General features: G+C 40.8%; 2 protein-coding genes across 4 annotated transcripts in view; both read right to left on the minus strand.

Annotated features, from left to right (window-relative positions):
* Positions 1-498: 498 nt before the first annotated feature.
* On the minus strand, positions 499-10,076 carry mlf1 (myeloid leukemia factor 1). Of its 2 annotated transcripts, none has more exons than XM_085243425.1 (8): positions 9,843-10,076; positions 8,906-9,116; positions 4,951-4,995; positions 3,700-3,783; positions 3,320-3,442; positions 2,945-3,104; positions 721-859; positions 499-595 (listed from the first exon to the last, which is right to left on the minus strand). In XM_085243425.1, exons 2-8 carry the CDS (start codon positions 9,038-9,040, stop codon positions 553-555), a joined length of 729 nt encoding a protein of 242 aa, XP_085099551.1. In that variant the 5' UTR covers positions 9,041-9,116; positions 9,843-10,076; the 3' UTR covers positions 499-552. The 2 variants fall into 2 exon arrangements, with proteins under 2 accessions (XP_085099551.1, XP_085099548.1); XM_085243422.1 differs by having other exon boundaries at positions 8,906-9,068; positions 9,843-10,074.
* A 1,485-nt stretch (positions 10,077-11,561) lies between these two features.
* rsrc1 (arginine/serine-rich coiled-coil 1) overlaps positions 11,562-27,106 on the minus strand; it is a 121,198-nt gene continuing 105,653 nt past the window's right edge. For both annotated transcript variants that reach the window (XM_085243418.1, XM_085243419.1), the window contains exons 8-10: positions 17,105-17,211; positions 14,951-15,058; positions 11,562-11,879 (exon numbers count right to left, since the gene is read on the minus strand). In XM_085243418.1, the coding sequence (XP_085099544.1) occupies positions 11,787-11,879; positions 14,951-15,058; positions 17,105-17,211 (308 nt within the window). In that variant the 3' untranslated portion in view covers positions 11,562-11,786. The remainder of the gene's footprint in view (positions 11,880-14,950; positions 15,059-17,104; positions 17,212-27,106) is intronic.

The following is a 27,106-nucleotide window of genomic DNA, read 5'->3' on the forward strand; positions in this document are numbered from 1 at the left end:
ACTATGTTCTCTCCGGTCTGGCTGCATGACAATATTAAAAAAGACAATACGAGAAACTGGTGAAATCAACTGCGTTTTGAATGTGTTACCCCAATATGATGACATCACTACATCCTCAAGGAAAAAAAATATAATGAAACCAAGCATATTCAAAGTGCACTATAACTGCTTTTGCAACTTCAATGCATTACATTTCTATATCGTTAATGCCCCAGAGATATAAACATTTTCTAGTTTTTAATAATTCTTTTGTCTCGTGTAGTGCCAAACGCCTTACCATTTATGTGTAGCAAATAGTGCACCGATTCAAACTAAGTGCTGAAAAATGTTTAGCATTCTCATAGTTGTGCAGCATGTTTCAGAAAATGTGCAGCAGTAGTGTGAAACGTAAGTAACTGAGCCAAAATATTGAAAAACCAGACACAGCTTGACCTTTTAAAATCCAGGTCAGTGGTCTGACTGTGTTTATGGGTAAGAAGGGCACCAGTTTGTACTGTATGCTGTTTAAAAACAAACAACTTTATTGCACACTGCTTCGTCGTCCCTGAGCTCTCACTTTTTCTGTTTTCCTTTAGCCTTGCTCCCTGGTTGGTCTCTGCAGGAAACACCAAAACAAAGACAAAAATTAAATACGTATCTTCCATATGTTTGTCATTTGATGCTGATCTGGAGTTTCTCAACTGTCTGCAGCACTACATAATAATCCAATAATAATCCAACCTGTGGTCCTGCTCAGGACCAGTGAGGGCTGCCTGGTGAACAACACGGGGTTGTGGTTCGTTCAAGCGAGACATGGGCCCGGTTTGCTGAAACTTGGACACTTCCTGCTGCCACTCATCATCAAAAGACTGTGCTTCAGCTGAGGGTGAGGAATTATTATCGTGTTAGGCAGACTCAGGGCCTAGAAAGACCTAAACAATGGCATTTCATAGTAGTATAACATTTTTATCTGAATTTTTTTTAAACAAAGTTTTCATGGAACTTGTTGGTAACGCTTTATAATACCGCCCGCTACTAAGGACAGATTGAATTAAAAATGTAAAGACAAGCTGGTCATCTCCTGGACTTCTGTGCCCTCAAATTTGGCGTTGTAAAAGCCGTTTACATTTCTTCACCCGAAATGTTCTGATCACTTTAAACAACTGCTGTGTAGAATTCAATGACATCTAGTAAAGTTACAGGCTGAGACCAATCAAGTGTACCTCCTTCGCTGTTTTTAATCATTTAGATGAGACTATAGGGCGATGTGCACAGGATATACGCTGCCTCTCACCCTATGACAGCTCGGGAAAAACTCTGACCTTGAACTGGAATACCAGAAGAAAATTGATGGATGGACTGAAGGATGGGTCTATGGTATAGGTCAGATTTTGTGTCAACATTAAAATGTAAAAGTCCCTACAGAAAGTGTTTGATTTATCTGTACATCTACCAAGTAAACACAAAGAGCTCTTATTAAGCAATCCTGTTATTACGTAGTATTATGAACACTGCATTCCAGTTTAGCTGATACATATCCATTCCTACACACCTGCCCTTTAAGACTTTACACGACTCAGTTGGCATGTTATTTATTAAAATAAAAATATTTAAAAATGAGAAAAAAACTAAAACTAAGGACATAATTACCCTGTAATTAAATGGAATTTCAGTGTATGTTATATGGTATTACAATGTATTTTATTTACCTACAGATACTTCAAGGTAGATGCACAATAAATGGTAAATGGCCTGTATTTATATAGAGCTTTACTAGTCCCCAAGGACCCCAAAGCGCTTTACACATCCAGTCACCCACCCATTCACACACACATTCACACACTGGTGATGGCAAGCTACATTGTAGCCACAGCCACCCTGGGGCGCACTGACAGAGGCGAGGCTGCCGGACACTGGCGCCACCGGGCCCTCTGACCACCACCAGTAGGCAACGGGTGAAGTGTCTTGCCCAAGGACACAACGACCGAGACTGACGGAGCCGGGGCTCGAACCGGCAACCTTCTGATTACAATAATAATAATAATGGATTGGATTGATATAGCGCTTTTCAAGGCACCCAAAGCGCTTTACAATACCACTATTCATTCACTCTCACATTCACACACTGGTGGAGGCAGCTACTGTTGTAGCCACAGCTGACCTGGGGCAGACTGACAGAAGCGAGGCTGCCATATCGCGCCATCGGCCCCTCTGGCCAACACCAGTAGGCAAGTAGGGTAAAGTGTCTTGCCCAAGGACACAACGACCAGGACAGAGAGCCCAGGGATCGAACCGGCGACCTTCCGGTTACAGATGCGATTCCCAACCCCCTGAGCCACAGTCGCCCAAGGCGACTCCCAACTCTTGAGCCACGAATAACAATAAGTCAGATTTTTTTTTAAAGAAAACAAAGAAATAATTACATTGTAAGTAATTTTAAGTAATGTATAAGTAATGTCATAAAAGATGTAAGGGGCCAAGATGAATCCACTCCATTACAAATTTGTAACGTTGTTTGTTGTTCCAAAAGATTATGATAAAATTACACACAAAATTGCTTACACTGTACTAAAATTACTTTAAGTATATTTTATGTCTCATTTCCTGTAAAATAACTGACGTTACATAACACTTAAAAATACTTATGCATTAAGCAAAATTACTTACATTTACTTAGTGTATAGTTTTTTCTTTGTTTCTTGTAAAAATCTGACTTGTTGCCGCCTTACTGTAGTGTACCTACTTTTAACTTTTTGTATAAGTAAAATGACATTGTAATTTCAAATAAAATACACGGAAATTCCATTAAATTACAGGGGAATTACGCCCTTAGTCTAGGGTCGTATTATAAAGTGTTACCAACTTATCCAAACACACCATAAAACTATGGTGGTACGCTTAAAAAATTGAGGGAGAATACATTTTTGCAGCCTTTACATACAGAAATAGTAAAGTTATAACATACATTCATCCATATTTTGAAAGTCCTGGTTGAACTCCTTCTCTCCTGTTTTCTTGTTGTATTTCTTCTCAACAACATGCCCCCTGTCCTGGATGTGGTGTCCGATTTTCATCTTCTCGAGACCACTCTCAGAGTCTCTGATTGCTTGCCGGGTCTCCTTGATCTGGGGCGTGTTAAAAATAAGCACATATCATTAAAGTCATGTGACATAGGAGTTACAAGGAAAGCTGTAATAATACCAATAAAACAAGCTCATATTGAGAGTATATGATAGTCAAAGTGTAGACGTTTCTCATGTTGAAGTGGAAACTTACAGCACTAACATGCATTTAGTTTTGATATAATATAGTACAGTAATACATCCACAGGGTTACTTACCCCTCCTGGGGCACAGCGTGTTGACGAGGTTGCTTGGTAGACCTTGGGAGGCTCATTTCCAACCTTTGAATATGTCATTACTGATGAGGAGCGAAATGAGTGGGTGTTTGAATCTGCGGACTCCTGAAACACACAGAAACAAATACTGTCAGGCAATCGCCTTTTGTATAACATAATTTTCAATATCAATTCAGTTTTAGTTAAATCGTTCCAAATCACAACAATATTTGCTTTAAGGCACTTTATATTGTAAGTTAATAGAGAGAAAACACCAACAATCGGACAACCCACTATTAGCAACCACTTGGCAACAGTGGGAAGGAAAAACTCCTTTTAACAAGAAGAAACTGCCAAGAGAAACAGGCTGAACGTAAACTCACAAGGTTTCTGTGCATTCCCTCCATCCTACTTCTCATGCTGGCCATCATGTTGTCAAACACACCGAAAGGGTTTCTCATCAAGTCCTGCACAGACACAATGGGAAAATAATAACAGTCATTTGACGGCTGGCCTCACATGGGTCACAAAACATTTTCAGCTCATAAACAGCCGCAGCATGCGTACAAACATACATTTAGCACAGTGAAGTCCGTACATGTATCTTACACAGTTGCTGCCCGGGACACATTTTATCACTTCACAATACTGTATCACGTTACCTCCTGGCATTCGTGACTAAAGTTTAAGCAAGTACAGCAGAGGATTCCTTGATCTGGATTTTCCTTGCATAGAGATATTAAAAATGGATAACTTCAAATGTTTCTGTGCTGCTTTTGTCAAGCTGGGTTTTCCCCTAATTAAATGGACCCAGATCTTACAGAAACAGATGCATCATCAGCCTTATACTTCAGAAACTGCAAACCACTATGGTTACATCCTCATAACTTCTCAGAGTAAGACAAAGACCAATCACATTTTTTAAACTACTATTAGCTAGACATAATCTTAATTGTGCCAAACAGCGATGATGATGCCATAGTTGAGACCATTATAAACTAGATTATGTAAAACTACTAAAGCAACCCGCCAGTCATTCCACATACTGGTCACAGAGTTTTCATAGGAATTATTCATTGTATTTTTTTCAGAAGTTTAAAATAGACTCTGTCTTCATGTATTCTGAGTATTGTTACAAGTAATGTATGTGTTTGGGTGTAATCTAGCACCACAAAAATATTTATGTTATTAATCATCTCCCAAACACCATTTCATGATTAACTTTGACTTTAAAGTGTTAAAGCCTTGAAAGAGTAATTTGATAGTTTAAATTTGGAGTTCAATTCAGTTTTACAACATTAGGGAAAAACCCCAAACAATATGTTATGAGGAAATACTCAGGGTTTATGGGACTGTGAGGAACCATCCATTACAACTGGTTACAGGGTAAGGGGAAACAGAAGAGAAAAAAGGAGAGCATAGAGAGACATGGACAAGACATTTTTGCAGAGAGTTGGCAGAAGTTTATAGCATGGAGTAGTGGCATATAAATGGATCAGAAGAAATGGTCGATGAGTGCTGGTTCCTGGACAAACAGTAGTGGACAGAACTAGTTACAGACTTAGGAGCACACACATAGCCTATATATGAGAAAGTCACATGAGTTTTAATGAACAAAAGAGAACTCTACTGACCGTATTGTCAATCCCACCAAATGGCAACAACGACCGGCTCATATCCTGGGGAGTCAAACAACACCAGTTTAGCAACACAACTTCACACACAATATTTGAATAATTTGGAACAGTAATAGTAAAAATGTCTGCATTATACACTTGTGATCATAAGTTCACATGTACTTGCCCTCATCACGTTGAATGACATTGTAGAACCTTTAGCACTACTCATTAAATGATTGGTGTATGTATTTATTTGAGCCTATATGCTTCCTTTTGACTCATTGTGGGTTAGAGAAAATCTGTATGCTGTGCAATCATTTTACCCTGGAAAAAAAACCCAGTTCAAACAAATCATTAAAAGCCTCAAATTAGCATGACATTGATGCCCATGATGAGTGTGTGTAAACTTTGGACAACAACTGTACATACATGTTCTAGCTCAGTGATATGTTGCTACATACAAAAACTGTAGACTTTCTGTGTTTGCTGTGGTTATTGCCAGTAGCTGTTAGATTTTCATACATCAGTATGTAAGCCCTTGACACAGTCACACACAACTCCCCACATAGCTCAAAGCACAGGCGTTCAAGGCCTTGAATCTTCTGGAAGTGAAAGGAGTGAGAAACCAGGAGGGGCCGGCCTGCAGGCTTCATTCAGAGTCTGTGTTCCCTCGGCCAAAATCACAGGTGTTTGTGACCCTTTGACCCTGGATAAACATCTCAACTGCCATCATGATGTGTGCCAATGGATTTTCAGTGAGTGTGATGCACAGTGGTATTGTGCGTGATCAGTGGGGTGTTGAGTGACTTGTGTTCCAAGTGTAATTGGGTCGCATTGCCAGAGATTAGTGTGGCTTGAACACTGAAACTGAGCTTCATTCATTCTAGGAAGGCTTCAGTGGGCAGGGTGGACCACTGAGGACAGGAATCTCACAGCGGTCCCAGAGTCCAAGGCTGCTCTCTCAGCTCTTTTCAAAGGTCAAGCTGATGTAAAATGCTCCTGACCCGTATCTATGAGGCCCTCACAGCCATTTTTATCCCACAGTGGCATCTGTGAACTAATAAATGCCAGTTACATATCTGCCAGCATTATATTTAGACCAGGGTTGAGCAGAGGAGAGACTGAGGGTGAAAAATAATGTGGTCTACATGTTACACATTATTTTTGGCTGGTGGATAGCTGAAAATTGATCTTTTCTGTCTGTCAGTTTGATATTAAACCTACAACTTTGCATCCCGAGGCAGGCTGCAGGAACCAAAGAAGTGATAAATCACCAGAAAGTTTTTTGTTAAATTTGTTCTCTCAGAGCTAAACGACTACAGAGAAGGTAAAGAGGCACTGAGTCAGGTGACTAACATTAATAGGCGAATAAAGCCAACTTTCTACATTTTTATAGATTTTTTTATTCAGTGTAAACAGAATATTAATCAGCAACAAAAAAAAGAGCTCACACCTTTGTAACCCTAACTAAACAGAACCAACTGTAGAATTACAGTGAGGCTTGATTGTCAGTGATACTTTTGTAAACAAATGCCTTTATGAAGACATGTTTTGAAATGTAATATAAACCCGGTGGTTGATATTGGCAAGCGACAGAGAAATGTGAATACTCAAAGCAGCCATGGAAGGTAAGGCAGGACTTACTGTCCTGCTGAGAATCTAATGCTTGGTAAGCGAATACAAGAAGTACAAGCCTTCCAGCATTTATGTTGTCAGTGTGTGTGTGCCATTGCATCCATGTTACTCTGTAAGCTGCGACTGTGCGTAATTATGCTTGTGAAGATGTTTTATTGATGTATTTTTGCGTGCACATTTGTGCCTGTGACATTGGAGAACAGTTAGAGGGAGCGAGTGAGCTGTCTGTCGTGCAGCCGCTAATTGCAGCACCATTGCCAAGGCACATTCTGCCAAACAGATGGATGAAAAGAGCAACAATGAATAAGCCGAGTGTCCGTGACATCTGTACATACAAGCCACTGCAAAGACAATAACACAGCTGCACAGCTTCAGACCACTCTTGGGCGGCATTTCTCCTTATCTTCAGATAAATGAGGCAAAGCAGAGACTTAATTTCATATGTCTTACCACATAGTAGGTCTTCTGATTGTTGTTTTAACAAAACAGTGTAAGAGAACGCTAACACAACAGGTTTCTGTAAACCAGATTTGCTGTTAGAGGAAACAACAGAGCAGCACAACAGCTTTCAGTGTAGCCCCTTTCTTGTCCTTGACTTGAAGGAGGAAGTGTCTGTTCTGTTATGTGTAGACTATAACAGGGTGAATGAAGATCCACCGTTCGATGTTTATTCAGTGCCCCAGGCTGATGAGCTCCTGGACCAGTTAGGGTTTTCAAAACCCTGTGTTTGGAACACTGTCAGATTTGACATCTCAGCAGAGTACAAGCTGAAAGCCGCTTCTTTAGTCTGTCATTTTGTGGTACTCCCTTCTAAATTTTCTGGGTCTCCATGATGTGTTGTATCCACATGCAGCATACACTGCACATATCTGGATGATGGTAGGATTCCAAGCAAATGCTGGGAGAAACATGACATGGTGCATGATGGGAAGCATTATCCAAAGTTAAAGTTAACTCCAGTAGTCACTGGGACATTTAAAAAAAAAAGTCTGATTAAAAAAAAAGAAAAAAAGAAAAGAAAGGTTTTTAAAAGACCTAAATTCCTGGGATTTGTAAGTTATGAGTGGGTGTTTTTTCCCTGAACTGCACAGCTCTAACAAGGCCCCTGACCAACCTAACTAAGATTGACTCAGATCTGGTGAAGCAGCCACTCTGTAGAGAACCACACCTCCGCTCACCTTACCTCTCTCCTATTTATTCTGCAGGCTGATGCTTTAAACAAGAGGGTGAAGCAGTTCAGAGCAATCCGTCAGTCCCACTTTCTAGGATTTGCCTTGTATCCATGACCCCCTGCAGTGCCTCCACTGCTTGAAGGAAACCTAGATCACCTGGTGGTTCTGTCTTTTCAGTGTTTTAAGCTCAAGGTGGTCTATAGGCTGTGCGTGCAGATAGTTGTGGCAGACTTCCTCTCCCACTCTCATTAGACAAGTAGTAAGAGCTTCCCTCTCAGCTGGCATTAGCTAGTTAAAGGTATGGTGCTAATAAAGAGAAAGCAGACAGCTGGCGATTCAGGGCAGGCTTCTGATGTAAGTCATTATCAAAGATATAAATACAGGCTCTCATGAGGTAGTGGGATCAAAGCAGGTGACGGGAACTAAGTTTGACTAAAAGCAGGCAGTGGAGGGGCGATTTGGAAAAGGTTAACGGGTGCAGTAGCAGGTCTAAACTAACCCTTGGCCTATCTACTCGTTATTTCATTACATCGAGGACAGTTAACATCAAAAAGTTCCGGTCATCTGGTCAATGAATACTGTCTAACCATCATATCTTGAGGAAATATGTTGCAAAGCCATGGCCTTAAGCTCAGGGTATAAGACAAATTGCATGCAACAAAAGATTATTGCATGCAATTGCTAATTAAATGCAATGCTATTATTGGGATAGCATTGCATTTAATGATGACAGACCAGCTAAAGTAATATCTAAATAAACACTTATCTTCAGCAGAGAAAAGCAGAGTTCTTTGGGGTCATATGCCTTGGAGTTTTCAAGCTTTAAGACTGTGCATGTTTTTGCAAGAAAGCAGTGTGTCAGTGGAACAATGCACTATAAATAGGGCTCTTCAGGGCTAGATATAACTGTCCTGAGAGGCCAAGGGGGTTGCCCTTTCCCAAAACCAAAGACTCACATGGACTCTCACCCAGTGAGAGGTGCCAGTGGCAGGCTTCCAGTATAGCCTTAGTAAACTCAAAATACCAACCATCTGTGGTTATAAACTCACAGATCATAAGTGTTACACTTAAGCAGAGGCTTCATTCATTTCCCTTGTAGAGCTAAACTGGTGGTGTCTATTACATGTTAGCTGAGTTTACAAGTTGACGAAACACGTTCTCACCCTGTGTTCGTTTCTCAGTGGATGGGATGAACTGGGATGTTCTACCATCTCGTGGCCACGGTTTCTCCCATCCATTAGACTTGGCATAAGGGCCCCACCGAAAGGCTCGGAGAAGCTACGCATCATCTGTCGCATATGCTCCCTATGTGCACGGAAAGGATCCCTGTGGGAAAGGAAGAAGTAGTAAAGACAAAGTGTGTCTCAATATTCGCTAAGGAAAAGAAAAGGAAAAGAAAAAACAGAAATAAAAAAAGATTTATGTTTACATGTCAGAATGACTTACATCTTTTAGTTACATGAGCTTGAAACACATTATAGACAAAGTCTTTACTGAAGTCAACACACTGAAATATGAAGGACTCCTAATATAATTTTAGCCACCTTTAACACTTGCCTTAGAAGTCGGGTCAAGTGTGGCTGCCCTAACTAAGTGATAGCACAGTGCCAGTGTAGACACTATACTACACTTTCTGCAAACTGCACTGGCTCGTCCTTGTAATGATAGAAAGCTGCATCAAAAACAAATATGGACACAAAGTAACGCCCTTGTATTTATTTTTAACAAGTAAAGGGGTTCACATTAAAACCAACTATAACAACTTAAACTTATTAAAAACTGTATCATATCACAGTTACTGTGCTCGGTGCAAAATTGCAGTAACACGACTAAGTCAAGGAAAACTATCAGGCTGTTATTGTCTTGTATATTGCACATCTAATTAACCGAACAACAGAGAACACAGTCAATTTAGTTAGGTCTAATGTGCCAATGACAGATTTTAATAAAAACAATATTCCCACTGCTGTTCATCCGCGTGATAAATTGACAAATACATACACGAATGAAGATTTAGCAAGACTTCCAAACTGAAAACCCAACAGATTTGAACAGTGACAGCTCTTAAGAAAAATTTAACACACTGGTTCAGTTACTCACGAGGCGAACGGATCTTCATCAAACTCCCTGAGACTGCTGTTGAACATTTTCAGGTGTTTTCGAAGCGGTAAAGTTCTTCTAGAAAAAATCCGCCACAGGTGTCCGGAGCTCGCCGCTCAGCCTCGGTATCGTTACTATAGAGGCGATGACAGGCAACCTGATGTTAAAAACAAAGTCGCGCTGACGGCAGACCACGTGGTACGAATCCGTCCCTCGAATTGGCGGGTTCATCATGGGGTCCGCGCGCTGTCTGTTGTGGCTGGCTGCTATGGCAACGCAACTCTCGAAATTTCTTGGAAAACTGAAGTTTCTTGTCCTGTTCATGTACGTTGCTGCAAAAAGTTGAAGTGTGTTTATCAGACTTATTCAGACAAGGAGCTGTTACATTCATACAGTAAGCTATGCCACTAAATAACAAAAAAAAGTAGACATATCGGTGACATGAGGGAACTCTCTGGAGCATTTGCTGGAGTGATTCTTGGAAGACATTTGTAAGAGTGGCTCTGTTTAAACAGTAACCCTATCCCAGAACATGCCAGGAGGCCATGCACACAAGTAAAAGTTGCACTTAACCCCATGCAAGCGCCCACACAGGCAAGCTTAATTTTGTCGCTTAGTTAATCACACATTCTTATTTATTATTTCATCGCAACACTCACTATTTCGAGAGTACTTGAGTGACACAGTGCATCCTAGAAGCAATATAGATAACCATCTGGCAGTTCCACAAATAGACCTGAGTGTAGACTCAGCTCTGACTTGGATCCAATCTTGCTGAAACATGGATACAGCACTAAAAACAAACACAAACATAAATAACTAAGAAGCACACATCTGATATATATATGTGTGTGTTATCTATATATATATTTAGGCCCTAGGCAGATGAGAAGTCATCCGTTTCATTCTTATGCAACGCTCCATGGTGTAATTTGGAGCCTTACAAATAAAATGCAAAATGTCAAAGTTTGTGTTGTTTCTTTCATGTCACGTCCAATTCTACTTCATTCACACAAAAGCACAAGACAGCTTTCATTTGCACAAACACACAGAGCACTGTGTAGCTCACCTGTCACTTCTTTTTATTTTACTTCCAAGGCTCCAGGCTTCCTTGGATTTTTTTTAAGTGGTCTTGATCAGTAGTTCTTCGTGCTTTCAGATGCTCTCTCAAAGTTTTCCTTTGGGTGTTAGCTGCTTTTCCCACTTACTTTCAGTCAGGTACCTAACTCAAGGGATGAACCAGTTGGGTCCAGTGGTACACATAAATGACTCAGCAAAGACAGTAAGTATCTACAGCCATCTGCAAAACATGGTGGTGCTGTCATTGTGTGGTGCTGTCATTGTGTGGTGCTGCATTTCAGCCGGTGGTGTTGGAGATATTGCAAAAAGTTGATGGAAAATTTTTGATTGATGCTGAAATAACATGTGGAAAGCACCTGACTGGCAACAGTGTGATTTTTCAGAATAACAATGATCCAAAACACAATACCAGTGCAGTAAAAGCATATCTGGATAGGGAAAAAACAAACAAAAAAAACCCCAAACCAGACACACAAACACAAACAGCCATAGTTTGGCCTCTCCAGAGCCTGGACCTCAGTTAAGGTAGTTAAAGCTTGGACCTTAACTGACAGTAAGATTTCCCTTCATTAAATATGAAATGTGTAAAAACAAAAGAAAAATGCCGATCTTAACAAAAACACACACAAACAGCACACATTGAAACCAAAAAATGTTTATTTGTACAAAGTTTCACTAGTCTGTATAATTACTAAGAGAAATTAGAGGAAGGGGGATAAAAACATATTGTGATGTCCTGAAACATGAGAAAATATGACAGGTGCTAAAAGAAAATAACACCAAACATGACTACATGAATGAGGTTCAAACGCAGACTGAAACTGTCCTGGGAACAGGAAAGACTTCTCGGGTCACCGATGCTGCTCAGGGCACAGGGCTTCCCATCAGCCTCTCCTGTCGCAGCGAGATCAGCCTTAGCAGCCACAGCTCCTCAGCCTTCTCCTTGTCCAAAAACAACTGCAGACCAACAACGAGAGGATATGTTAGTAAACACAAAGACAAAAGGCACATCTGTACTATGGACTGCTATGAAACCATACAATCATTTTCTTTGATTTTGTTAGTGTACCAAGTCACTATGATTGAGAAGAAATCACAGTAGAATTTTTTTTTTTTTATCTGATAATAAGAAATTGAAATCCTCAATAACTATGACCAAACGGAAACAGCACAAAACAGTTTGATTTTGATTTCTGTAATGAAAATTCTCACACCTGAGAAATAAAAACCACACAATCTTTTCTTTAAAATTTTGATTTGAACAATCCATCAAATACACAGATATTTAAGAGTTAAACCTATATTAAAGCAGCATCTTTAAAAAAAGAAAAGTGATATGGAAGCAATCCCTCTCAATGATCACATAATCCAGTGTACGAAATATGTGGCAGTGGATTTATTTGAACTGACCCTGACATGCTGTTATTAAAGATAGCTTGTTTTATCTAAGACTACATTGCAAAAGTGAAGCCATTCCTCTGTTTGAGAGAACTACCCATGCCTTTATTTTGTCTCGACTCGATTATTGTACTCTTCTTTATTCAGGTGTCAGTTTGCTGTTGGTTAGCCAAGTACAGCTGGTCCAAAACACTGCAGCGCGGTAATTAACTGACTATCTCCTATACTAGCATCCCTACACTGACTGCCAGTCAGTTTTCAAATCAATTTGAAGTTTTCATTAGTTGTTTTTAAGCCACTACATGGATTAGCGTCCTAGTACATCTCCGATCTTTTAAGTTGCCTCATTCCTTAAAGATCACTGATGTCTGCGGAGCAAATGCTCCCAGCTGTGCTGAGATCCAGATTAAAGCACAGAAGAGATTGGGCCTGATTCGGCTTTTTTCTGGCACAAAATATGTCTATGTATCTAATCTAATATTTAATATCTAATATGTAGAGCCCTACAAAAAAGAAACACATTGCCATGTAGCTAAATATGCTTAATTTAAAAAAAAAAAAGTTATATTTTATGGCTACTGCAACATGCAACATCTAGCCAAAAAAGCTTCCACCTGGATTTAGCTAAGAAAGCAGGAAGGAACTTTAAACACTCTTAAACAACCATGTTGGAAGACACTAGCATACACTGAAAAATCTCATGATACATGCCAAACTACTAAAATTGTGTTATGACCTTGTTCACTATCTTGTTCAAAGAATAAATGTAGTCATTAAAAAAATCGAATGATCTGAGAAAGCTATGTTTAATGGTGAAGGTAAGTACTTTTCCACAGACGCCATGTGAAGAAAACTCACTAAACAGCTGTGTGGTATTAAAAAAAACCCACGCTTATCAGTGAGGCTAAGACTTTGATTTGGTATGAAGCATAAAGATTGGATTCTGCAGCAAAGAAAAAGGTCACATGGTTGGATGAGTCCAGATGTTCCTGCTTCCAGATTGGTGGGTGCATGGGGTAAGGAGAGAAATAGCATGCCTCATGGCTACTGTACATGCCTGTAGGGGGCAGTGTTATGATCGGGGGTTGTTCCAGTTGGTTAGATCTGGATAGAGCAGCATCGCGCATCCAAATAAAACGAGATCAGCTGAAAACCTGAATTTAGTGAAGTCATGCATGAAATAATTTTCACACATGGATTGGCCACCACAGAATCCAGAATCCATTGATCAATCATAACATAGTCACCAGCTCCAGGTGACTCTACATCCTGAATGAAAATAAATCAGAAGTAAATCAGTTAAGTTTCCCTGTAAGTAAGAGAGCACGACATGGAGTAGTCTGTGCTGCTCGCTGAGACCCATGAGGACAGATTAATGATGCTGAAATACAAGTGAAGTCTTGGGCACCTTACACATCTTATCAGTCCTTTTCTATCTACTCAGCCCTAAATGCACATAAGGAAAACCTTCAAAAAAAAACATGTAACTCTCTTCTTGTCCCATAGGCCTAGGTGGATGTAAAAGCCTGGTTATAGAAAAGACCAACGCATGCGACTTGCATTCACCTCAGTGCTTCACCAGCAGTAATGATATTGATTGCAAGTGGGGTATAAAAACTGCTGCTGCAAGTGCCTGATGAATGAAGGCATCTGTTTATTACAAAGTAACATAATGACTGCGAGGCTGTGAAGCAAGGCGCTGAGACACAGGGGGAAAATTGGAAGATCATTTCTATATTCACTGCATGTGTTTGTGTGAGGGTGAGAGATAATGTTGACATGCTGACTATGTGTACATACTGTACATCTATGTGGTGATGTGTCCATTATTATGCAGATTGCAGCGCAAACCCCGGGCATGCCAATCCTTCATTCCTAACCTACGCTGCTTACAGCTGCACTGCATGTTGGCTCCGTGTTAGATTCAGCACCAGTGAGTTCTTGTCTGTCGGCCCTGCGCTGGTGTCACGGTGCTAATGAGGCTGTGTGTGTGGGATGACAGTATCTGAGCTGGGCTAATGGGACTCATCTGTTCTAATTGGAAGTAGAGCTGGAGCTGGAGCAGGGGCTGGGGCCCGCCTGGGGCATATTGCTACCATACATCAGCCTGTCTAAGGGTGTGTATGTGTGCGGATTTGGCTGGGGGGCACTGTGTGTGTATGTAAGATGGTGTGTGTGTGTGTGACGGGGGTTATCTGCATACATCAGAACATAACTTAGTTTCCCCAGTGGAGATAGATGACTGGGAAGCCCCAGGGAGCGTTATTGGAGTTTAAAGTTTTCCTTCTCGTTTTTCATCGTTGGTCGGCAGAAGAGGAGGAGGTGGTGATGTAAGGCGGCACTAAACTGCTGTAGCACAGTGTCCTGCTTGCTATATGCAGGAGTGGTGTATCTAGTGGTGATGACAGCAGCAGCATTTTTAACATAAAAACTTTACAAAGTTTGTCCACAAATCGATAAATTCAAGCGACACAAATGACAAGATCAACTTCAGCGATGCCTCAGGATTAGAAACTCCTCACTGGCTCGGAGGCTGTTAAAAAGTTGGCTTTTATGGAGAAGAACGACAGCTTGTGGGTCATACTGTAGCAGAGGAAAACAGCAGAAGGGTTTGCCTGGTGAGAACTTACACTTGGATGAGCAAGCGTGTCAGTGTCGCTGTATACTATTGATGTGGGAAGTGTGACGTCCTGCGAATATGCCCTCTCTGGCTCCTGCTTCACCTCAGGCAGCTCAGTCTGTACTCACAGGAATACACAAAAGCGCACATACAAAATTTAAAATGAGCACAGAGACTTGCCTGAGTGTACAAAAAAAAAGTTCAATGAATTACAAAAGTTCCAGAAAGGTCCAGAGGACTAAAACAAAAACTTTCACAACTGCAGTTTCAGGATTCCTACAAACAATGTAAAAAAAAACACTATATAGATTTGAATATACAGAACATGTACAGACTATATATGCACAATTGTGTGATAGAAAACAATCATTAAATGCAATATGTCACTTCTCCAGCAGATGGCAGTGAAACCCTGGCCTAATGCAGTATATCTGAGGAAAGCAGAGTACTGATAAGCATCAGCTTGTATCCTGAATGCAATACATTTATCTGTGCATGTAATAAGGCAGTGTGATATCTTATATATTCATCCGAGGATGTCAGCCAGCTTGTGTCTTGTGTGAGGCATCAAATAAGCAGAAAGACAAGTCCACATAGGTCTATTAAGCTCTTTTTGCGCTGGTGATTACTGAAGTTTAAAATCTGGAAATATAAAAATATTAAAACACAGCTTTGTGACAGGTGAGCCTGGCCGGTCAAACAGCAACAACACACGCATGTTGTTAATGTTGTTGCAGTTACAGACACGTAACGTACACGTATTAGGACGAAGGCTCTCTACTAGATTTTCATCTGTACAGTCAAAGCTGATAGAAGGAAATGTGACTATCCATTTACTTAAAGCTATTGTCCTTGTTGTTAAGATGACATGTCAAAATGTTTGCGTTGCAAAGTCCATTCATGTTTCAAACACTTCTAATACCAGTCTCAGAGCAAAGGATTACTCAGCTGGAAAGATCCATTTCACAATAATTTGGCAGGATAAACAAATCCAAGCGAGATCTAAAACATGCCGATTAATAAGCACCATGCTGTGCCAAATATCTGATAGTAAAAGCAGTCATTATATTTTCCCGGGAACAATATGCTGAATTCACATTTTTTACTCAATGAAACTTGCTTAAAAGGGGAGAAATATTTCTTATGAGCTACGGGACCAGATGTTTAAGGTTTCACTGGGTTCTCCTTATTAACAGTTAATTATATACCATTAATAAACTCCACTCACAGATACACTACTATAAATACCAAATCCACTTCACAAGAGGGAGCGAAGATATGCCGAAATACATTTCAATTATGGGCAAACATATTTGGAGATTTTGGGACAACATAGTTTAAATGGGTCAATTATCTGTGTATTTAAAAGAACAGTATATATATATAGCCAAAATACACATAAATAATATGAATTATTAAGATCTATCAGTAATACTTGACTCAAAATTGCCCCAAAAGAAGAGCTGGTTTAAACTTGAACTAAAATACAACTAAAACCTGAGTGTTCTTAAAAACGCAACTCATTAAAGAAACATTTTCTTTATCAATTTAAATAAAATAAAATATTGTAGTTCATCTTTTAAAATTGATCCTGGTAAATTTATGTGAAAGGCGTTCTAAACAGAAAGCATACTTTGCATGTGCAACCTGTGCAGCCTGCTGGTGCCAGAGCACGCTGGCTCAGTCCATTTCAAATTGCAACCACACGGGTCTTGACCTTTGTCAGACTCACCAAGCTATGTCACAAAAGTCTGTGCAGGCTTGCTGTCACATGTTGTCGCCTATCTTTTCAAAAGAGCCATGAGCCCCAACAAATCGAATTCCTGCTCCTTTGGAGACACGAACATTTCAATAATGACTTCTGTGTTTTGTCTGCATCTGCACAACCAGAGGGGGGAGAAAGAAACAGAGAGGGAGACAGAGGATGGCTGTTGCCTGCTGTGGCTTTTGTGTGGGTGCTGCCGCTTTGGAGGCGGCGGAACAGTGGAGCGTCTGATGAAACCGTCTCAGGTCGGAACAAACAGCGCTGAATGGGAATGTTTGATTTGGTCTGGGCTGTCTCTGGACAGACGGCACAGCATTGCAGAGAGGGAAATTCAATAAGAGATGGAGTGAAAAGCTAGAGACAGTGAGGGGCAGGGAGAGAAAGACAGACAGAACGCACCTTTATTTCATCCCTGGATGATTTGAAAGCCTGAGGAACAAAAGAATCACTCTCGATGGCCTCAATGTCCTTTATCCTTCGCACTTGCTCCTCCAGAGAAGTTCCCTCTGAAACACATGTAACACAGAAGATATGAACAAAAGCACGCACACACATGTACACAGACACACACGTGTGTGTCAGCCAATCCTTGTCATGTTCTGAAAGGCACCAGATTTCATGTGGATTGGGCTATGGCTCTTTATAATGCCCTTTGACACATACAATATCAAATATCTGATATTCCCCTATTTTAATCTTGGCCTCCATGAAAAAAGGAGCCTTGGCTTAGCCAAGGGCAAAGAGTTCCTACAAAAGCCAGCAGGGGAAAAAAAAATACTAACAGGATAATAGCCAGACAGTGAATTACACTCAGATAATGCATTCTAAAATAATCAAAAATATGAACACAAACTCATTGCAATGGAATTTCATTATGGAGACTAAATGTGATTAGGTTTCATACAGTTTTCATGCATCAGAAAGTATTTTGCTCGGGCTTGTCCAATCAAACAAAGAGACACAAAGGGTTTCAATAAATTACTCTTGGATATAAACACACCAGGATTCTGCATATCAGATAATAAAATCATTTCAAGAATTCGAGAGCAGTCTTTGTAGCGTAGGAGGGCAAAAATAGGTGTGCCGGGAAAGTTAGCGACGGGAAAAAAAAGAAGAAGAAGAAAAAAAAAAGAGAAAGTCTGAATGCCGCTATTATTCTCTGCCTGTCAATCTTTCTACTGATCAGTCAATATTCATCCCTCTCTCCCCCATCCATCCGTCCTCTCCTGCACTCTCCCATCTCTCTATCTGTCAATCCAGCAGACATCCATGTTTCTCTGCAGCACTGATGTAGGCTGTGTCGTGAAAAGAAGTACACAAATGTGAACACACACACACACAGAACGGGATACAAGTGCTTCGGCATGCATAGGTGTTCGCAAACTTACATACTTACACTTGTGGCTTGCATAAATCTGTCCATACTACACACTCGCTCACACACACTCTCACTTTGTGCATTTGGAGCTAATAGCGGGAATTAATTCAATCCATTAGCAGCTACAGAAAGGGTGTCACAACAGATATTCATGGCCCTGGTGTTTAATGAATAAATGAATATTTGTTCCAGCTTTCACAGCAAAGCATCACACGCTATCAAACACATACACATACATACACAGGCGCATACACGTGCGCACACACACACACCCTATTAAAGTTCATAATAGCACTCAAACAAACTCGGTTTTGATTTTAATGCAGTCCAGAATTGGACAAGTGAGTGACAAGTGGAATTAAGCCTTCCTATATGACAGACTATCAGCTTGTCATCCTGTGCGGGAAGATGCGAGCGTAGACGCACTGCACAGCAGCTCCAAAAATAGTCATTACCTTGACTGGGCTGCTAGATGAAGTCTGAACACTGGCCCAATATCCTCTTCAAGACTGTGGCCTGTCCTTCACACCACTATCACACCACAGCTCGCTGCACGAGCATCCGCGCGCTCGCATGAAAACTAATGCCTGTGACTGGCCGACAATTAATTCAGCACATTAATTCGCTTTTTTTTTTTAATTACCCCATCTCTATTGTCCTTTGAGCATGAATGCCCTATATAAACAATCACCACACAAACAGCTACACTGACATGTATCCGCACACATACACACACTCCATATCTGCTAGCATCTCCTTGTCAGGCCCGTCTGTTGCTGGGCTGTCCGTGCGCGCTGCAGGAATCCATTAAGAGCTCAGACTTTTTGACAAACACATTATTGGTAGATAAAATGACTTCCATATGCTGTTTGTCAGATGTCAGCGGGAAAAGATATGTATTTCATGAGAAAATCCAAAATAATGGACTTTGAGTGCGGGCCTAGCAAGCTCAGAGGCAGACAAAAATCAATACTCTAGCTGGGTGAGCGCACTCTGCAGCTCGGAGAGGTCAAAGTTGATATTTAATATTGACACATTATCTGGCAAATTAATTTAACAGGTCGACTCGATTGTCACCGCATTAGGAACGCGTCTCTGTCAGCGATGAGAGGAGGATGAAGTGAAAGCAGATAGAGAGAAAGCAGATGCAGAAAATGAGACGGGAAGGAGAAGGAACAAAAGTAGACACAATTAAATGCGCAGTATGCACTGCTTTAAATTAAGTTATTTCTTTATCTCTCTGTGGCATCTGTCTGGATTCTCAAATGCACTCCAACCATTACTTTGACCGAGGAAATGAAATAAAAATCAGTCAATAAACTTTTCTTATGCATCTGCAGATTTGAATAATGGATAGTGACAAACCAATGTATGTCAGCATGCGTTTGTGTCCTTGCATGATTACATCCACACGAGTGTGTGTGTGTGTGTGTGTGGGCGCTCTTAGGAGTCAGAAAACTAACTTACCGTCTCATTACTGAAATTAGTTAGATAGACAGCAGTGCTGATGAGTGGCTCAGAATCAATAGGCTATTGTTCGCTCTAAATAGCTGTTTGTCCACTTCATTGATTAAGACCCAAAGACGGGGAGAGAAAATCAAACCAGCAAATGGAAACAGATTTCCGCTCATCTCCTTCAGCCTTGAAGACAAGAGCGCTAAGCAGCAGTTGCGCCTCACTGCCAGAAGAGGGGACTCTTCAACAACACATGCCCACATGAGAGTCGAAGCCCTGGGCTATGGCAGCATTGTCTTTGTATACTTGACTTCGGTCTGCTGTTTGTCAATCAGGAACAGTGGAGCTGAATATATTACTGCTGCTGATTAATTCCAGTAACTGACTGACCTAGCGTGTCTGCCAAAGCACCATAGCACTTGTTTTGTAAATAAATAAATAAAAAGGAAAACAAAATGCTTGTTTAATTGCATTGTTGTAAAGTGCGGCAAATCTTTGGAATAATAAGGCAGGGAAATTAAAGGCGGTTAATGATTTTATTAAAATCAATAGGCCAACCGAGCTCCTGTGTTTATGATGGGTAGTATAATGTGAGACGAGCAATACATGTATTTGTGATCTGCCAGAAAAAAAAAAGTCGATTATAATTTTTAATATTTAATCAAAAAATAAAGCATTTCAAAAAAAAAAAAAGATTCAAATTGACACAAAGTAAATTTTATCCCGGTTTATTTTTTGACACAACAGTTATTTCTCAAATCCCTACAAGACGTCTGAATGAACATTTATCCAACTTTTGCATCCCATGCCCGACTTTCAGATGTGCACGTAAACGTGCTTGCACATCACAGCATCTCTCAGTGTCCCAGGTTTCAATAATGCGCCTCTCTCTCCTCTGCCCCCCTGCACCGCACTAAAGATGTGTAATTCAATGCTCAATTTAGGCCTGTCTCGGTGGAGATTTTTTTGCCTGCTAATTGATAGAAATTAAGCCATTAATCAAGCCACTAGCCATCATTCAACCCAGGGAAGATGAATACAAACTTTCATAATAACCACCTTCCCCATTTTAGCCCTCATTAGCATTAATTTTTAATGTAATTATGCTATTCTTTTACACTGAGCTCATAAATTACTGCTCTTTTGTTGCTGGCTGGCCTTGTAAAATCCAAAGTAATGCTTTGTAGTCTGATCTTTAAGGCAATTACTGGCTTCTTCACTCTTTTATCTCCCTGCATTTCCAATAACCTGCTCTCTAATGATTTATCTCCGCTGCACCCCCCCTCCCTCCCCCACCATCATCCCCTTCCTCGCTCTTTCTCTAGCTCTGCACCAGCGGCCAAATGCCCAGCTGCCAGCCTCCGCCTCCAATCCCCCATCCGCCCACATTCTCCCCATCTCTTTTCAGCAGCCCCAGATACATTTGGGGATGCACAAAAACGCATGCACGGATGCTTGCCTCCGCCAGCTTAACTGTATTAACGCACCACACTCACACGTGTATGAGGACATCCAGACAGTGTGTGTGTGTGTGTGTGTGTGTACACAGCAACTTTGTTTACTATCTCCTTAAAGTAATTTTCCATCTCACCCATCATTAGTAAATATCCAGCTCCAGCAATGGCGACAACACCCAGGGAATGCCAAGGTAAGAGACTGCCGCTGCATCTCTCTCTCTCTCGGCTGGTCTCCTGTGGGTCTTACCTGTAGGCTAACTGCTCTTGTTTATGTAACCCCTGAGCTGAGCAAACTCACACATGATCGCATGCACGCACACAGGCACACACTCGCCGAGCTTGGCATCAAACAGCTGAGTTAAGCTTAGCAGGGCTGTGTGCTGGGGGCGATAGAGGGGCTCCGGTCTGGCCCTGTTCTCAGCAGCAGCATCCTGGCTGCATCAAAGTCTTTACTGTATGATTCTCCGGGCCCAAACAACAGGCTGCTCCGATGCATAACTGGGAATTGGACTAAATAACAACAACAGGAAAAAAAATAAATAACCAAAAGGTTACTTATTAAAATTGTCGGCACAAATTGACTGTCTGGAAGACGTTTTGCTTTGCGGATGTGGATATTGGTGTTGCTGCTAATGAGATATTTTGTCCTGTCCTGCTCGGGACCAGAAGCACAGACTCAGACCTATTGTTTTACTTACGGATTGAAAGCAAAACAAGCAGCTTAGGTTATTAAAAAAAGGTGTCCTGTGTGGGCCTTGGTTGGGTAATACTTTTAGACTGTATCGATTACAGAACACTGACAGGTTCTTATGTTAGCCCTGGAAATGTATCAAGTGGCTAATGAGCAGCTATTAGACCCATCGATTTGCTGATTTCAATTGATAGCTAGCAGGCCAAAGCTGCACGTCAATATTTGCATAACTAATACCCTGCAGCTTAAGGCACCAAAAAAAAAAAAAGAGAGAACTCTATGAGTGAGGAGGACAGAAAAGAAAGACAGAATAAGAGAAATGAAGAGACATACTGAAAGCGAGAAAGCGTGGAAATGAGGATTATGAGAAATGACAAAAATAGATCAGCAACATCCTTTGTGTGAATTTGTTGATTATAAGGCAGCAGACCACCAAATGTGGCGTTACAACAATGACAAAATGTGATGCTGATGCCTGTCTGATGCCTGTGGCGGCCTGGGGTCAACAGGTTAAAAAAAAAAAAAAAAAGGAAAATTGTGACACTCTGAGCCAGATGTCCCGAGTCTGTCCCTGGGGGTGTGTGCGTATATGTATATATGAGTTTGTAAGTGAGCAGGGAGATGTCCACTGACAGAGCAGGTGGCTAAGCTAGTCTAATGTGGTTTCCCATGAGACCACACACACAAAATGCAGTCACTCATATGTTACCCCCCACCACCCCCTTTCAAAAAAAGCCACGTCTTTATAAACCCATGTCCTCCAACAATGCGCCATCCACCACAGTACAAACACAAGTGATCCCCTGCGGTGCTCAACTTGTTATCAGTGTTGACCGGTCTCTGGAGTTTTCTGTCCTGTCAGCTCCTGTCACAGTCATCAAGAGCCTGTCACACATCACTAATACTCAGCTGTCTGACTAAAACCACCCTGATAGAAACACTAAGGTGAAACTTAGCAAACCATATATGATTGTTTTCTTTGGATCAAACAGCATCGAATAAAATTTGACCTTGGCATTACATGTGATATGTTTATATGATCTTATGTGATATCTATTTGGCACGAGGAAATGAAGAGCAGCTGGTGACTGAGTGTCTCTCTTTCTCACACACACACACACACTTTGTAGCGTCTCCTGCTGATAGTGATCTCCCACTCTCCAGTCAATAAAGGTCTGAATGATGAATTAAAGACCCAAACAACCTGCTAATGACAGGATGACATGGCAGCCACGCGCCACGCTTGGCTATCTCCTTCCACATCTCCATTCCTCCCTCTATACTCACCCATCTCTCCTCTGCCATTCAACCCCCATTCTGCTCATCTATCCTTTTAACTTCCTTTCCTCAACTGACCCGGCTGTCTATATAATGTACTGTATAATCCTGCTGCTACGATTAATTTTATGTGCTTAGCCTCTTTTGGTGGCCTCTGCCTATAACGAAACAGACAGATTACAGTCTATGTTTCTGTCCATGCATCAATCATGCTGCGATGCGCATTGACTTTAATTATAAGGAATGATGCTGCATCTACCTGTTTGATTCTAGAATTAAGTGAACGCTCATAAAAACCTACACAATGTTTGTTTTTATGTGTGTATGTGATTTTGCCTTCAGAGCTGCCTCCACACCACTACACCACCATTGTGGATACAAGGTAGGATGGCTCCACGACGCTTCTGTTGTTTACACCAAATTCTGACCCTACCATCCAACAAACTCATCAGATCAGGCAACAATTATCCTTTTTGCCAAACAACAAACAACTGGAGCTTTAGTTTGATCTTCTCTGACAGGAGCAGCACCCAGCATAGTCCTCTGCTGCTGTAGCGCATCTGCGTCCAGGTTCAATACGTTGTGCATTCAGAGATGCTCTCTTACAGACCTCGCTTGTAACGATATGAGTTATTGGTGCATTTTCTCACAGAGAACTGCTGCTGACTAGATATTTTGTCTTTTACAGACCGCCCTGTGTAAACCTTAGAGATGGTTGTACATAAAAAGTCCCAGAAGATTGGAGGTTTCTGAAATACTCAGACCAGCTTTGATGCCAACAACCATGCCACATTCACAGTCACTTAAATCACCTCTCTTCCTCACTCTGATGCTCGTTTGAACTTCAGCAGGTAATCTTGGCCATGTCTACATGCCTATATGCATCAAGTTCCTGCCATGTGATTGGCTGATTATATATTTGTGCTAATATCAAACTGGTTATTCAGTGTTTGTACATGTATGTCATGCAATCCCAGTATCATTCAAAACACTATCATAACTAAAAAAAAAAAAAAAACGCTTTGAGAAAAGTAGAAAGGTGTTAAATTAATGCCCACCCATTAACAATTTTTCTGAGAATTATAATATTAATGAAAAACATCTAACATCTCAATCATAAAATACTTAAATTTAATCTGGCAATTAAACTTTAATCAGAAAACTAGAGGAGAATGTTTTTTTTTTGTTGACATTACACCTTTCCCTCTCAGGGTTGTAACTTTTATTTTGTAAGACAGATTTTTAAAAAGTGTGCTAATATGTTAGCTATTTATCTGAAATACCTAATCAAGTCCTGCAGGTTCCTGCTGACTTGACTATGCAATGCTGGTACAAACAAAGTGCAATAACTAAAACCAGGTGAGTGCTTTTCTCTTGTTGTGAGTGTGCGTGTTAGTGAGGGGGAAAAAAAATAGTGTGAGTGTTAGTCGATGTTCTGAGTCTGGGCAGCATCACAGAATCTCATTAAATAGTGAAGCTTTCACAGGCTGACTGGTGAAATCTTCAAGATCACTGCCACTTTCTCTGCTGTCAGTCCCATATGGGGGGGGGATTGGTGGCATTCCAGTTTATCACAGGACTGGAGCATAGAGCATAGTTTAGCATAGAACAGGGCTGTGCTGCTTGTATGGACTTTGCTATTTTAGGGATATTGTCAGTATAGTGTACAAAAGGATTTCCCAAGAAACTTGGCGATGTAGTTAGTGAGGAAAAATGAATTTAAGACCATACTCGGATGAAAATGCATTCAACAAATACTGTATCTCCACTGAATACAGAACAGGAGATAGACATGTAAATATAATTACAAATATATATATATTTAGAGAGAGAGATGAAGGCCTGTATACTTTAAATATATTTCAAATGTTTTTCATTTCGTACTTTTCAGTAACCGGGAGTAGAATAATTGCCAATCCATCTGTGAGTCTCAAGCGCTTTATTAAGCACAGTGCTGTTTTAGTGTGATTAGAAATACAGAGTCCAGCCCTGCCCTTTACCAGAAATAACAAGGATTTGACTGCATTAACTTGATTTTAAACTAGAATGTGTGTGTGCATGTGTGTGTGTGTCGAAAAAAAGTGCAGCGCTCTCCATTTTTCAATCCCAGGCTGGTCAGCAGCTCTTTTATGAACAACTCTATAATTACAGAAACACCAAGCAACTAATTACTTAATTGGAGCAAGGTCTTTAAAATGAAAGTGATGTAATCAGAATCCTGGAAACAGACTCAAACACTGGTACATGACCACATGCCCACCCACCCACACACACACACACACACACACGTGACCTACAGTGTTCTTGACATGTAGCCATCAAGCAAGCAGCTCTTTTCCCTTAGTTGAGTTGTAATGGAGTCTCCCTTTGAGTCTGCTGGCTATAGCTCTGTGTGTGTGTGTGTGTGTGTGTGTGTGTGTGTGTGTGTGTGTGTGTGTGTGTGTGTGTGTGTGTGTGTGTGTCAGGGTCCTGTTTGTGTGGTCTGCTACAAACTATATTAGTAAAGGTCATGGCAGTGTGTGTATGTGTGTGAGTGTGTCTGAGTAGCAATTAATTAGGCAAATGTCCTCCTACCTCCTCCTCTCTTGACCTCAGTTGTAGACTAATAACCTTGGCACTGTGAAGAACATTACTCTCCTTTATTCCAGATTATTGGAGGGAATCATGCAAAATAACTAAACAAAAGTGACATTTTCATTTCGAAGTACATCCCAAACCCCTCGCTGTATATGACTCTAATTATCTAAATTAAAGGAAGGAAATGCATGAATAGATTTCTGACTCTAGTGTCTAGTCAATTCGAGATTTCTATAAACAGATACCTGCATATGACCAATTTTAATTTGACTGAAAGCTTTCTCATTTCTCTTTGTAGTCCGAGTAGTATTTACCAATTCGTGTCTCAGTGGGATTTAGGAACATGCAAGCAAATGGTCTCTTAGCTTTTTAAATTTATCTACATTTATATTCAGACATTTAGACACACACTGTGCAACAAGTCTTGGCACAGACAGCAGTTATCTGTTGTGTAGATATCCGCTGGATACACTGTAAACCCCACGAAACTGGCAATAGACAGACACAAAAGCGGTCTGTTGTCCTGATTAAGTCAATCCTAAAATGTTTAATTCCTGTCAGCTATATAGTGTGAGTAAGGGGTTAGAGAGACAATTCCCATGTCTCACCAGTCTAAAGCTGTCCTGATGCTAATGGGGAAAAATGTCGCTAAATAAGCTACAGGAGCAAGACTATCACGAAACCACGCCACCGTGTTTTTCTCATAGTCTTAAAGACCAATAATAATAATAATAATAATAATAATGATAATAATAATATGTTCCAAAAACCGTCCTGGTGCATGATTGATTATAGCCAATGGCAACTAAAGGGCTTGTCAAAAATTATGAAAAAAACTGTTAAAAATTGGAATTTCAAGAGGTCAGTAAAGCTCCTGTTTCAACTGTTTCATTAAAGTATTAAACATAAATGTTGACCTGGCCGGCGACTGCCTGATAGCCACATTAGCTTTCTGCTCAGTTAAGGTAGCAGCTATGGCTAATAATACAATGACAACAAATAATGTAGGAGCTAGGTAGCAAAGCTTATGTATGTAATGTTAATTTAAAAGGAGAACACAATTACCTGGGCCTAAACTATTTGTGTGTCTCTTCAAGTCCCAGACTGAAGCTGAGAAAAGTCTCCCAGCAGCTACAGACAGTACGAACATGGATGCAGATCGATGCAAAGCGCCTTAACCCTGCATTCTATCTGAAGAACACCAGATGGCGATAGCTGTGGTTACAAAAAGATTTGCTATCATAGAGAAATCTCTGTATGTGTGTGTGTGTGTGGGGGGGGGGACAAAAACCTTTCAGCCTTGACCTCTATAAACACTCTCCAGCTGAGTTTATGATCTCAGTCATTGATGGTGTGTTCCTGAATAAGTGGGAATTTCCAAGTTAACACACGGAATTTGAATCTGGAAAGCCCCCTCAACTCGGAAATAAATAAAAGAAAGACAGAAACTGATCAATATTAAAAATGACTCCTGAATTACAAACAGAGCCTCTCCCCTCACTAGCAGCTGCAACCTCCCCAGCAACCGCTGAGTTAACAGTCCAATATGGCGACAGTGTTCGTAA

The sequence above is a fragment of the Mchenga conophoros genome, linkage group LG14, assembly GCF_057382185.1.
Source record: "Mchenga conophoros isolate Kocher_MC1m ecotype Shallow Benthic linkage group LG14, M_conophoros_male_GT1.1, whole genome shotgun sequence".
Classification (NCBI taxonomy): domain Eukaryota; kingdom Metazoa; phylum Chordata; class Actinopteri; order Cichliformes; family Cichlidae; genus Mchenga; species Mchenga conophoros.

Bases quoted from the DNA above. Each gene is read 5' to 3' on its own strand.
- mlf1 (XM_085243422.1), bottom strand. From the start codon at position 9,889: ATGTTCAACAGCAGTCTCAGGGAGTTTGATGAAGATCCGTTCGCCTC. The intron at 4,996-8,905 runs GTGAGAACGTGT...TTGACTCCCCAG, and splicing joins CACTGAGAAACGAACACAGG to GATATGAGCCGGTCGTTGTT. The intron at 3,443-3,699 runs GTGAGTTTACGT...TGTGTGTTTCAG, and splicing joins AGGGAATGCACAGAAACCTT to GAGTCCGCAGATTCAAACAC.